The sequence below is a fragment of the Eptatretus burgeri genome, chromosome 6, assembly GCF_056783735.1.
Source record: "Eptatretus burgeri isolate ZD-2024b chromosome 6, Ebu_testis_v1, whole genome shotgun sequence".
In the NCBI taxonomy this organism is placed as follows: Eukaryota; Metazoa; Chordata; class Myxini; order Myxiniformes; family Myxinidae; genus Eptatretus; species Eptatretus burgeri.
Window position 1 is genome coordinate 14,994,399 of NC_140966.1, and position 12,809 is coordinate 15,007,207.

General features: G+C 41.8%; 1 protein-coding gene across 17 annotated transcripts in view; it reads right to left on the bottom strand.

The window, feature by feature from the left end:
- MICAL3 (microtubule associated monooxygenase, calponin and LIM domain containing 3) overlaps window positions 1–12,809 on the bottom strand; it is a 329,542-nt gene that overhangs the window by 141,859 nt on the left and 174,874 nt on the right. For all 17 annotated transcript variants that reach the window (XR_015058963.1, XR_015058964.1, XM_085884102.1 and 14 more), the window contains one exon: window positions 9,647–9,779. Coding sequence is in view for 15 of the 17 variants with exons in the window: in XM_085884102.1 (XP_085740228.1) it covers window positions 9,647–9,779 (133 nt within the window). In the remaining 2 variants the exon portion in view is untranslated. The remainder of the gene's footprint in view (window positions 1–9,646; window positions 9,780–12,809) is intronic.

Consider the following 12,809-nt stretch of genomic DNA (forward strand, 5'->3'; position numbering starts at 1 on the left):
AGAGCACACAAAAAGCAATACAGCTCAGAGCACAACTGTTACAATTATGTGAGTCAATGTTGTGTTGCCATCTGAACCACTGGCTCATAATGTGGGGAACCCAATTTCAAATCCCAAAGGGCATGCATGCTTGCCTATTGTCACCCGGAGAGAACCAAACTCAGCGGCATAATGGTTACGATTGCATTGTCCGCTCCGAGTCGAGGAGGTCGGCAGTTCCAACCCCAGCCGAGTCACACCACAGAACTTAAAAATGGTTTGAGCTGCTTCCTTACTTGACGCTCAACCATGAAAAACGATAGAGCAAGGAAAAACAACCATATGATGAAAATCATTGCACAGGTTTTGATGGACTTCGGGGTCTCCTGCGTTGAAGCAGTGTGGCTATCAACGGAATCCTTTCGTCTCCTCTCCCTGTCAAGGCTGGAGTGCCCCAAGGCAGTGTTCTTGGCCACATCCTATTCCTAATCTCCATCAACTATCTTTCTGGAACATCCTCTTTATCAATTTGCTAATGACTCTACCCTCTCCCATGACATCCCCCGTTTTTGAGATAGACAGGCTGCAGCCTCTTCCCTCTCTTCAGACCTCAATAAAAGCACAAGCTGGTCAAACACTTAGTACTGTATTTCTATCCTGACAAGCCTGTCTGTGTTTGTGTCTGTCTCTGTCTCTGTCTCTGTCTCTCACTCTCTAAGGACTGCCTGGTAAACATTCCCATATACTTTCTCCACAATCCTCTTGAAGAAGTTCATTCAATCAAACTCTTGGGTCTCACCATCGTCCATTATCTTTCTTGTGCAAACGACATTTCAAAGTTGGCCTCCAAAGTCAGTCGCCAACTGGGCATCCTCCATCGTGCGATCCACCATCAACTCCCTTCTGGTGAAACTACCTATATCCAGGATCACTGCTCACCTCAGCTCTTTGGGCCTCTTTGTTTTTTTCTCCCCACCAGTGAAACCAACTTCTACATTCTCTTCCATCTCATGCTTTCCTCCTGGTCTTCAAAACAGCTGTTCACAACCACCTCAGCTCATCCCAAAACCAAAACCATGACCTTTTCTACCCCTGTCATCTGCACTCCCACCCCCTCCCAAATCTAGTTTTTCCTTCCTGAGAGTTTGCTTCTGTATGCACCTTGTTCATCCCCTACCCCTCATTCTTACCCGCATCTCTTGTTTGTCCATGACTGTCTATTTTGTCCCTTAAACCTGCGGTTGGTGTGTTCCCCCCCCCCTCTCTTTTGGCTGTTCCTTTTATTCTGTTGTGTCCTGACCCGTTCTATGTTCTAAATCTTCCACGAGCCTTGACTTTGTATTTTGTTTAACAAGGGGAACTTGTATTTGTAATTCGCATAAAATGACACTCATGTCTACCATGTCTTTGTCCTGCATTCACACCCTTACTGCTCTAAAACGTCCACAAAAGCACAATGACATCCCACAAATGGTGAGTATCTCAACGAACAGATTAAAAATTATCAGACGAGATGTATCAAACTGAGGTCTCAAACGAAATAGCAGACATTCCCACTATCATGCTATTAATTATCTTTATCTATCTATAATTCCAGCAGTGTGTGTGTGTGTGTGTGTGTGTGTGTGTGTGTGTGTGTGTGTGTGTGTGTGTGTGTGTGTGTGTGTGTGTGTGTGTGTGTGTGTGTGTGTGTGTGTGTGTGTGTGTGTGTGTGTGTGTGTGACCGCTGTTTCTCGACAACCACATTGCCCGATCTAATTGAAACTTGCCAGCTATATTGCTGGGGACCTGAGGATGTGCCTTTTCAAGGTTTGATATTAATCGGACAAGTGTTTCCCAAGTTATGGCCATTTATTTACCAAACCAATGACAAGACACGTTGCTGCGGCCATTTATTTACCAAACCAATGACAAGACACGTGGCTGCGTAGGCCGGTGCGCGGCCAGCCGACGATGACGTCACGGGCCGTGCCGGTTACAATGGGGAAAGGCGCCTTAGTTACCGTGGCGTAGGAGTGGCAATGGTCAATGGCAGCGAATGTCATGGCAAGCAAAGACAGGGGGGTAAACTTGATTTTAATTAACTCTGTGTGTGTAAGTATCACAGCAGTTGTTACTTCAATGCAAGTGATAATTCGTGGAATGCATGTGAACATTCCGTACGGGCACGCACCACTTCCGGATAGTGATGACACTGTATTATAATAATTTCTCGATTTCTTATGCGCATTTATAGATAAACACAATGCCCCAATCCAGTCGTCGTTTATGAGAGCGAAGGAACGGCCTGTGTGGTTGTTTGAAAGTTTTTTTGGAGGGGTTTGCACGTACGGTCACGCACGTATGGGTACGTACTAGTCCTTCTAAAATAAGCAAGAAACCAAGGTCATGAATGCAAAAAACAAAACAATATTCAAACATCCAATTTACCACATTGCTAATCCCATTAGAAAATAAGAGTGGCTATCGGTGGAGAGGATACCTCCGCCAAGCTGGACAGTTCACATTTTGCATGCCACCGATCGGCCAGATCTGCAACTGGACCTTAATCAACATCTAATCGGATTGTTCTTGTCACCTACCCAACTCATCCGGCAAGTTTAGTCTGAATCTATCCATAACCTTTTGAAATATCATGCTTTACATCGTTTTTGGCCAGATCTCTCAATGGTGAAGAATCACTTTAAAGGTTAAAAAAAATTATTGTATCCAGATCCGGATTTCCAACAAAATCAAATCAATTCGTCCTTGTCACACACCCAACCTGTCCAACAAGTTTCTTCCGAATCCGTCCACAACTTGTTGAGATATCGTGCTCATAAACAAACAAGCAGACAAACAGGGGTGAAAACATAACCACCGTCTACCTTCGGTGGCGGTGGTAACAATCATGACATTGCTCTCAGTTGTACAACAACATCAAGCTTGCATGTCGTATGACTAAATACAGAAATAAATACGTTTACTCGATAATGATTTTTAAAAACTACCAAATCTGGTGTGCAATTTAACCTGTTAGACTCATTCCTGGTAATATGTAAAGATATAGCAAGGACAGTTTTCGTAACACATCATATCAAACCATCTTGAATCAATTCTCTTTCTTGAAGTGAGTTCAGCATGTTGTTGCAATTCGCAGCAGACTTTCTTCACCATTCGCATTAATATGCAAACAAACACACTTGAGAGTTTTACTTTGATACATAAATGTAAAGTTGTCTTTTTTTTACTGCATGAAATTCATCAAAGTCATGGAAGCCTTTCCTTTTGCTGTGCTCTGAATATCCTGCCTTTGTTGGTGACTCGAGATATGCATGGAGTCAAACTTTTCCATGCCCTTCACCCCTTTATGGTAAACCTACGCAAACAAGTTTTTCCAAGCAACCCTCACCCCTCTACTAAATTCCTCATAGCTGAGCTTGGCACAGGGTTCCACAGGGGGATGAGCAATGAATTCTGGGTAATCACCATAAACCAAGTCATGGGTTATGTGGGTGGTGAAAAAGGAAGTCAAACGCAACACAGTTGTGTCTCTTTTTGAGGGAAGAATTGTTCCTGATTAAGAAATTTGAGAAACTATGGTGAAGCAACATTTTGTGGGGTTATTTTTGGCACAACAGTGCATTGAGTTGCCTTTTAAGAGTTTATAATTAGCATTCTTTTGGGATGTATGCTTTTAGAGTAGTACTGGGTGAATGAAAGGGCATTCAGATACTGATCTATAATCTACATTCCAATTACGTAAATCCCATAAACACTGTGCGCATATCTGCTCTTTGAGCTCTCTCTCTCAAATAAATCAATAATAGTCTGTTAATTTGGAGTTCCTGTTGATTCTCTTAGCATGTCCAACTGTTGGTTGATTTTACTAATGTTATTTACAACAAGGACACAAGGTGGCCACTTCAATGCTTCATCCAGAGCAGAGAAAATGAAACTCCTAGCCAGATGTACCCCCATTCCAAGGGTTACAGTGTCTCAATAAACAGCTGTTTGCTTTTGAGAGAGGAGCAAAGGTGAAGGGAAAGAAAAAAAAAGAGAGAGACAAAAAGAGAGAAAAACAAAGAGAAAAAAGTGAAAGAAGCAAAGTGAAAGAGAATGAAAGAATGACAGTGAAAAAACGATTATATTTATATTAGCAAGGTGTGCTTACACATTGTGTAAGCATATTAACCATGTTTCCCCATCATCTCAGGTCACTCACCAGCATTTGATTTTTCATTTATTTATTTTCATTTACGGATGCTTTCCGACGGATCTGTGATTTTTCCTGCTGTATCGGCTTCGATATCCGTCGGAACACAAAATTAACATGCTTCCCCATTGTCTCGGGTCACTCACCTGCATTTTAAAAATTTATTGTTTTTCCATTTATTTATATTTTCGTTTTGGATGTTATCTGACAATTCTGTGATTTTTTTTTCCCGGTGTACTAGCTTCGATGTCCATCAGCACACAAAATTTCAGCTTTCTACGTCACCCGGAAGGCACCGATCTTTAATATCAGTCAGTCAGTCAGTCAGTCAGTGCTTATTAAGAGCTTTATATATTACTCGACGACCCGTGAACCCGTTGGGTTCCCGTTGTGACAGCGGTTGATAAAAAAAAAAAATCATTAAAAAAAAAAACATAGCTCCAGTGAACTATACCGCTGAGGTTGTTTGCATTGATCAAATAATCCCCATGAGTACTTGACTGAATCAAGAATTTATTTTTTAATAATTTTTTTTGTTGCCCGATTTGAATGAAACTTGATATTGCGCGTCAATGTGAAGAAAAAAAAACGGAGAAAAGAAAGTCGAAGAAATTATTGTGCGTATTAATTCTTCTAAACAATTTTTTTATGAATGAACACGGAAGTATTAGATCAAAATGGCGATGTTAATTTTATCCTTAAAAATAAATGGTTCTTTGTCTATACTAAATGTTTAGATTTTAAAATAAGTCATTTCAAGAAAATAAAAAAAAGATAGCTCCAGTGAACTATACCGCTGAGGTTGTTTGCATTGATCGAATTCTCCCGAAGAGTACTTAACTGAATCAGGAATTTATTTTTTAATAATTTTTTTCGTTGCCCGATTTGAACGAAACTTCATATTGCACACCGCAGGAGAATGGTGAGTGAGGTGGCCCTAAATTTTTTGTGCTGTCATGTACTGTTTTGGCTGTATTTCAGGAACATACATACATACATACAAGATGAGAGTTTCATATAAATAGATACACTAGCAAATACAGCCCTTCGCTTCACTGACGGGGACAATAAAGGGGGAGGGGGAGAAAGAGAGAGAGAGAGAGAGAGAGAGAGAGAGAGAGAGAGAGAGAGAGAGAGAGAGAGAGAGAGAGAGAGAGAGAGAGAGAGAGAGAGAGAGAGAGAGAGAGAGAGAGAGAGAAAACTGCTAGAGATAAAGTGGATGTGCTTAGTTACTAAATAAGAATGGAGCAAATAAAACTAGATAGCCCTATCTATGATCGCCTGCAACTTACCGTTGGCCCACGATCAAATGATGGCATATTTTGTTCAGACCATCATATGACCTTGACCTTCAACATTTAGGGATAGAGGGTAAATTAAGAAAATGTGTCCACATCTGCAGTCGATCCATAAAACTCAATATTGTGAAAATCGGAGGAAAATTATTCAACCTGTGATCAAAAAGGTGTTTATTTGTCAATTTGGTGACAATCTGAAAAAAGTTGGTCAAAGACATGAATCAATTATCAGGTGCACAGCTTCAACGCAGGTGCACTATTTTGATGGAAGAACATCTTAGAAGGCCAAGCGGTCTGAGATTTCATGTTGGCAAAATTGAGCGATGACAAAAGCACTTTTATTTTATTATAATTTATTTAGACTGCCATGTGACCTTGACTGCATTATTTTGTTCAGACTGCCATTTGACATTGACCTTTAACATGGAGGGATGTAATGTAAAGTAAGTGTAAATGCGCCTTATCTCGAGTCGAGACTATACAGTGAGGGCAATTTTGTTGCAATTGAACAAACCTCAGTAAAGTTTGGGTGAAAAATGTTAAAATGTCCATAATTAGGTCATGAGAAAAATGTTTATCAGCCGGATTAGAGATACAACTCGGAAATTGGAAGTGCAGGAAAAAAAGGAATAAAAAAAACCTAAACGGTAGTACCACATTTCGTTCCAATCAAACAAATTCCAGTCAAGTTTTGGTGAAAAATGTTAATGTCTATAATTAGGCCATTCAATCAAAATAAGATCAAGGTCAAAAAAAAATAATCGTCAACCCCGCATGCTTTCTATTCACAGTATTGATGCAAAATTTCATTCAGAAATTCCCGGCCGGCTCTGAGATAAAGCCCGAAAAATGAGAGTGTAAGAAGAAGAAAAAAGAAAAACCGAAATGGTGGTTTAGTACTCCTGGGGTCTAAATAACTCTGGGATACCATGAAAATTTGGGGCACCAATTGTAGAAACAAACCCTAAAACAGCTAGAAGCCCCCCCCCTATCCTATAAGGGAGAGGCTTAATAAAAAAGAAGAAAGCAAAAAGCCAAAACAAAATTTATTTGTAGCAAGTGACATCTACATCTTGATCACATAAATCAAAACAATTTCAAAAGCTAAACACCATTGGACTCATCCTGTAAATTGGAGAAACATGAATAAGTGAAAAACAAGAACACTTTAAATTAAACTCAGAGCTTTTATATGAGGATAAACCAGCATTTTTGGAAAACCAGCAATTTTTAACATAACTGAAGTTGTGATCAAACAGGTCAAACCTGCAACAAGACCAACACCCAATAAACCCCAAAGGTCAACTTTGAGCTCTGCCATAGTTATGTAAAAAAAAACTTTCATCAGGTAAAAAGTTGTCAAGTTTTATAACATTAAAAGTGCTCTTAACTCGCAACAAGTTTATATAGATGCAACTGGTGCAGTAAAGTCAAAATTAAATTGAGGTGGCATTCAGGATGGTTACGTGCACAAAGTTTTCTGCATGAAGTAGGCAATGACAAGAATGCTTCGTGCTGAGAGTACCACATGAATGGGATGCTGAAAGCAAACAGCTGTTTCCAAAGAAACAACACAATCACACTTTGACGATCACACAGAAGCATTTAGAGGCTCAGGATGCATAAAACGACCCAGCACAAAATGCCTGGTCGACAAATCACGACGACAACAATATCTTAGATATAAAGTAGTCAAACTGCACAAAGTGGCTTTACAGGAACAGTGAAAATGCACTTTGGTACCCAAACAGATCTCAGCATTTGCTTCTCATTAATCTATGGATTCATATCAAAATACAAACTTGTACTACAGACATACCCTGCTTTGGTATTGAAATAAGACTAATTTTTGGCTCATATGGGTACATACATGGGTATCGATGCCAACCTAAAAGTGTGGGGGGGGACATTGCAAGTGCAAATCACTGGGTTAATAGTGATGACCAGGCAGGTCTCGCCCCTTCAAATTGTCGATGCATTCTGAGCATTTAATCTGACCACCTTTGCCAAGTTTCTTTGAAATAATTTAACTAATAAAATGGAGTGCTTTTAATTTATTTATTAAGTTTATTATTGCGCTCAAAAAACAGATGTAAACTCATATTCATACTTTTATTGTTACTTATACTTTTCATTATAATTCTTCAAGATGTACAAACATGCAAACCCCCTCTCCCCCCTCGTCAAAATGCACAGTGGTAGGTGCATAGATTAGCTTAGCAGGGGGCCCCTCCTTCTGACTCTCCATTTATTCATCTTTCTTTCTCTCTTCCTCATACTCTGCAGCCACTGCTATCATAATAAATTTGTTTGGGGAAGTTGTCACAAGAGGATGGAGTAAAACTGAAAATGTCGGCCTGGGGCAGCATTTGCTCGAGAACTACGGTAGCACTGTTTACATGGAGATCGCAATGTTGATAAGTAATGCTGAGCACTCCGTTCCGTTCGAGTGCTTTGAATGCAGAAAGCTGTTTGGCAAGCAATAGCAAGCTGCTTGCTAATGGAACACACCCCTGGTGTTAGTATACCACAGGCATGATGGCCCCAATGGCTGCTTTCTGTGTCGGATTTCTTTGTTTAATAAATAGATATAAATCCAAATGTTTATAATACCCTGCATTGATCCCTTCTGGCTTTTATCATTTTTCAAGTTGGTCTGATTGGATAAACACCAGAGGCCTATTCACGGAGGATTCAGATTAGCTCGCAGTCCGGACTGATGATGCCTGCGGTCCGGACGTGGACAGAAGTCCACCTTTTGAGAACCCTTGGCACTCCAATTACACATTCATCTCTGATGCAACAATGACTAAATAAACTTTTCTTCCCTTTAAGTTCCGCTATGGGCGAGCAAAGAGGCTCCTATAGAAGAGAACTTGAAGCAACACAACACTACGGTGGAAACGTCTATCCGTATCAGTACTCGCACACAAGTGATACATTTTCAGCACATACGCACCATGCAGTAAGTTCTCTTGTTGATCCTATGCATGAAACTACAACTAATGAAATCCAGCACATGCACAAGCCAATACCATCATACCGCTCTCTTTTATTAAATACTACCCTCCACCGCCTTATTGATTTAAGAGATAACAATATATTTGGGGAAAGTTAATATTGATTTATACATAATTTGTTGATGCATTTCAGAAACATCCCACATCCGGGTCCGTGTGGATTGTGCAGAGCAACGCATTTATGTTATATTTGAGTAAATAAGTGGGCGGGGGGAGACAATCGATATGTTATCCCCCCCCCCCCCCCCCCGAGTCAAAAAAGTGGGGTGGGGCAGGTCTCCCAACCATTGACGCCCATGGCTCCATAAATATGAAAGTGAAGAATTTACTTAAATTAGTTAATAAGACACTATCTATCACTGGAAATTAAAGGCTTCATTTTCAAAGGAATTGCATTTTTTGTGCTTCAATTCCCATTGCACCAGAGGCCAGAAAAAACAAAAATGATGGCATTTCAAGTTTGTGGCAAAATTCACACACTAAACGAAGTATGATAAGATGTGCAATTTAGAAGTAACTGATGAAAGAATTGTGACCGAGCGACTAAGAATACAAAACAAAGATGAGGAATGCCAATAGAAAAGAATGGCTCAAAGCATAAAATAATAATTATAAAATTATGACATCACAATTAAAATATGGAATGAATTAAAAGCAAAGCTTCTCACCAGCTGTTTTGTTGAAGATAAAACTTAGGAAAACAGGAAGAAAAAAAAACAATTCCTTGAAAACTATAAAGGACTTTGACGGAAAGGTCACCACTAGTTATGTAGTATTTGTTACAAATTATTGAGCACAATTACAGAAATCAATTGAGAAAATATTGGAATGGATACTAAAAAAAAAAAAAAAAACAATTAAAAAGAAATGAGCAAGAGATCAAATGATTGATATCCCTGCCATAAGCAACTTTGGATACAGTTAAAATAGATGTAAATCACCCACTTCGTAAGCTAGGATCTCAGCCTGAACCTGCAGCAAAGGTATTCCAATGCTTAGTAGCTCATAAGCAAAAGCATAGTCTGCTTGGTGCTCAACGAAATAATGTTGCACAGATGAGATGCAGGCACTTAGAGAGCTGATTATGCGGCTGGGACAGTTTGCGAGTATGGTCATCGCCGCTTTCACTCGATTCAGGACTGAGCAAAAGCTACCTGGAAAAACGACTTCTTCCTCAGCAACGATGGTCGGTGAAGAACTTGTCAACATTGTGCTCCGCAAATGATCATTTTCAGCTTCGACTTCATCTTCCTCATCATCATAATCTTCCTCCTTCTCTTGTTGATCCTATGCATGAAAACAAGGAAAGAAAAATGAAAGACCCAAGTGTGGTCAAGCAACAAAATGCAGAATGGACACTTGCCATCAACATTTCATTGCCCGGCCAAATAAATTATGGTCATGTCAGTTGTGGTCAGTGTGCCAGAAAGCAGGAATGACCAAGCCTTTTAGTTCACCACATAAACATGAACTATATGAGCAGCATCAAAGCCCCACAGAAAGTAAAACTTTGGATGCTGACACTTACTGCACCAAAATACGATTTGGACATGTTTTTCTAAAGCGGCAAGGCCTACCTCAACAATCACCAAACCATTGCCCACAATATCCCATTTCAACAAAAATATCTTAACCAGAGCAAAAATTAATGACGTGCCATCACAAATACAAATCCCTATAGTTCCCATCTAAAGCAAAGTTGAAAGATGGCAAAAAAGTTCCACCAGGAATGATCCAATATCAAACTTTCAGTTTAAAAAAGGTATTCCCATTTTGACCTCTGTGACCATAAGTCCCCCCCCCCTCGAGGACATGAACCAGGGGTCAAATCAAAAAAAAAATTGTTACATATTTCATGCATCGCCCAATGTATATTGCATATTTAAAGTTTCATTTTAAAATGTTTTAAAACGTGCCTGCAATTGCATTCTTTGGTATTTGGCCTTTTCACCCCACCAATGACACTGCTCTTGTACCTTCATGCCATGTGGTGATCAGAACTAAGTTTGGTGAATTTCTGCCCAACCGTTTAGAAGTCAGGTCAGGCTCATTGCAGGTCATGTCAGCGCATGTCAGGTCAGGCCAGATCAGATCTGCGACTTGCTACAGGAACCATGTAAACCTGTACTAACTTGTCCGTGGTCATGTTGTCGGTGACTAAACCATCTCCCCGACCAAGTTTCTTGGTGATAAGGGTGTACGATATGGACACCAAGAAGGATGAAGAAGAAACCTGTCAAAGGGCGGAGGATCTCCTTGTGAGCCAAAGGCCATCTATATCTAGTGCCCAACTGTGTCTGTGGACATCCTCCTGCAGTTGGGTTACTTCTTAACAGGAGGTTGGTGGCAGGATTTGCATTCTGGCCACCGTAAAACACTTCATTCCGCAAAACATTCCAGAAGCATAAAAAAATCTGAAAATCCACTCCGTGGGAGTACCTCTTGTGCAGCTGACCTTCACAGGGCAGCTCACAAGATGATGGAATTGGGGCAAATCCTTCTGGACCTCCAATCTTTGATGATAGGAGGGAAACCAAGGGGTAACATTGCGGGAGAGTGTGTCGGAGTGGTGTTGAGGTGTCGTCCACCAGACGGCGGTCTCCATGGGTGAAACCTGAGGTGTCCCTTCGGGTGGGTGCCTGGAATGTCCAATCCCTAAGAGAGGATGATCACCTGTCTGTTATCATCTGAGCTCAAGCGCTTGGACATCGGTATTGCAGCACTCTGAGGTTCGCAGACCGGATTGCGGTGAGATCATGGCGGGTGGTTGGTTACACCTACGATTGGTCTGGTCACTTTGATGGTTACCATGCCCAAGGAGTTGCTGTAGCTGTGTCCAATAAGCTGACTCCAATGATAATGGAGGTAACACTGGTCAACGAGCGTATTATGAGACTAAGGATTCGTCACTCCTTGGGAGTCATTTCCCTGGTCTCTGTTTATGCTCCGACTGAGGCGAGTGATCTCACCGTGAAGGACGCATTCTACGCCACGCTCGAGTCTGTGGTTGATCAGTGCCCCAGGAGAGATACACTTCCAGTTTTTGGGGATTTCAATGCATCTACTGGAACTGATAGGGATGGTTATGAGATGTGTGTTGGTCCTCATGGGTCAGGAACTATGAACCTGAATAGCACTAAGTTCCTTGATTTTGCAAGAAGTCATAGACTTAGGGTGGCTGGTTCATGATTTCAGCACCCACAAGCTCATCACTGGACTTGGTATTCCAACGCTGGTGGTGTGGCAAAGGAGATTGACCATGTAATAATTGATGGTCGTTGGAGGATGATCAAGAACTGCAGGGGCAACCAGAGTGCTCAGTTCCTCAATACTGACACAGGCTTGTTGTAGCAACTCTGAAGTTGCACCTTAAATCCAGGAGAATGATACCATCCCAGCCTCGGCTCGATGTTGGCAAGCTCAAGGATGAGAGTGTAGTTGAGGAGTTTGCAAAAAGGCTGAGTGGAAATTTGGGGGGTCTGGGTGCTGTGTGGGATCCTGAAGGTTTGTGGAGTGCCTTCAAGACCACCGACCTTGATGTTGCCGGTAGACTGGAACTCACCAAAGGATAAGAAGAATTTTGTCTCTCAAGGGACACTGGATACCATTGCCCAGAGTCGCAGGGCCAGGCTGATGGCAGAGCTGAGCTGTTCAGGGAGCTGAGGCATAAAACTGTACATGCACTGAGGGTGGACAAGGAGGCCTATGTGTGAGGAATCTGTGAGGGGGTGGAACATCACCTGTGGGCAAGTGATTCTCATCCTGCTCACAGGGGAATTCGTGCATTGCGTTCATCCAAGCCCATCCTTCGGAGCACTACAGTTAGAGCAGAGGGTGGTGGTCTCTTGACAGAGGAGTCTGAAGTGAAGGCCCGCTGGGCTGGTTACTTTGAGCGATTGCACCAGGCTGATCCACCAGCTGCCAAGTTGGATGTCAGGAGTGTTACAATCCCTGTTGCTGATCCTCCATTCAAAACAGTGGTCCACCTTCGTTTGTAGAAACACAGGTTGCGGTGAACCGGTTGAAATGGGGTAAAGGTCCAGGGATCTGTGGCATCCATGCTGAACTTCTCAAGGCTGGTGGAAATGCTGTACTCATGTCAATGCATGCAGTTCTGTGCTCTGCCTGGAACACAGGCATCATCCCAACTGACTGGAAGAGGGGCCTTGTTGTCCCTCTCTGGAAAGGGAAGGGTGATCGCCAAGACTGCAACAACTACCGAGGGGTGACGCTGCTCTCAGTGCCGGGCAAGGTCATTGTTCGGATAATTCTTGATAGGGTTCGCCGCCATCTGCTTGAGCACCAGCGTCCAGAGCA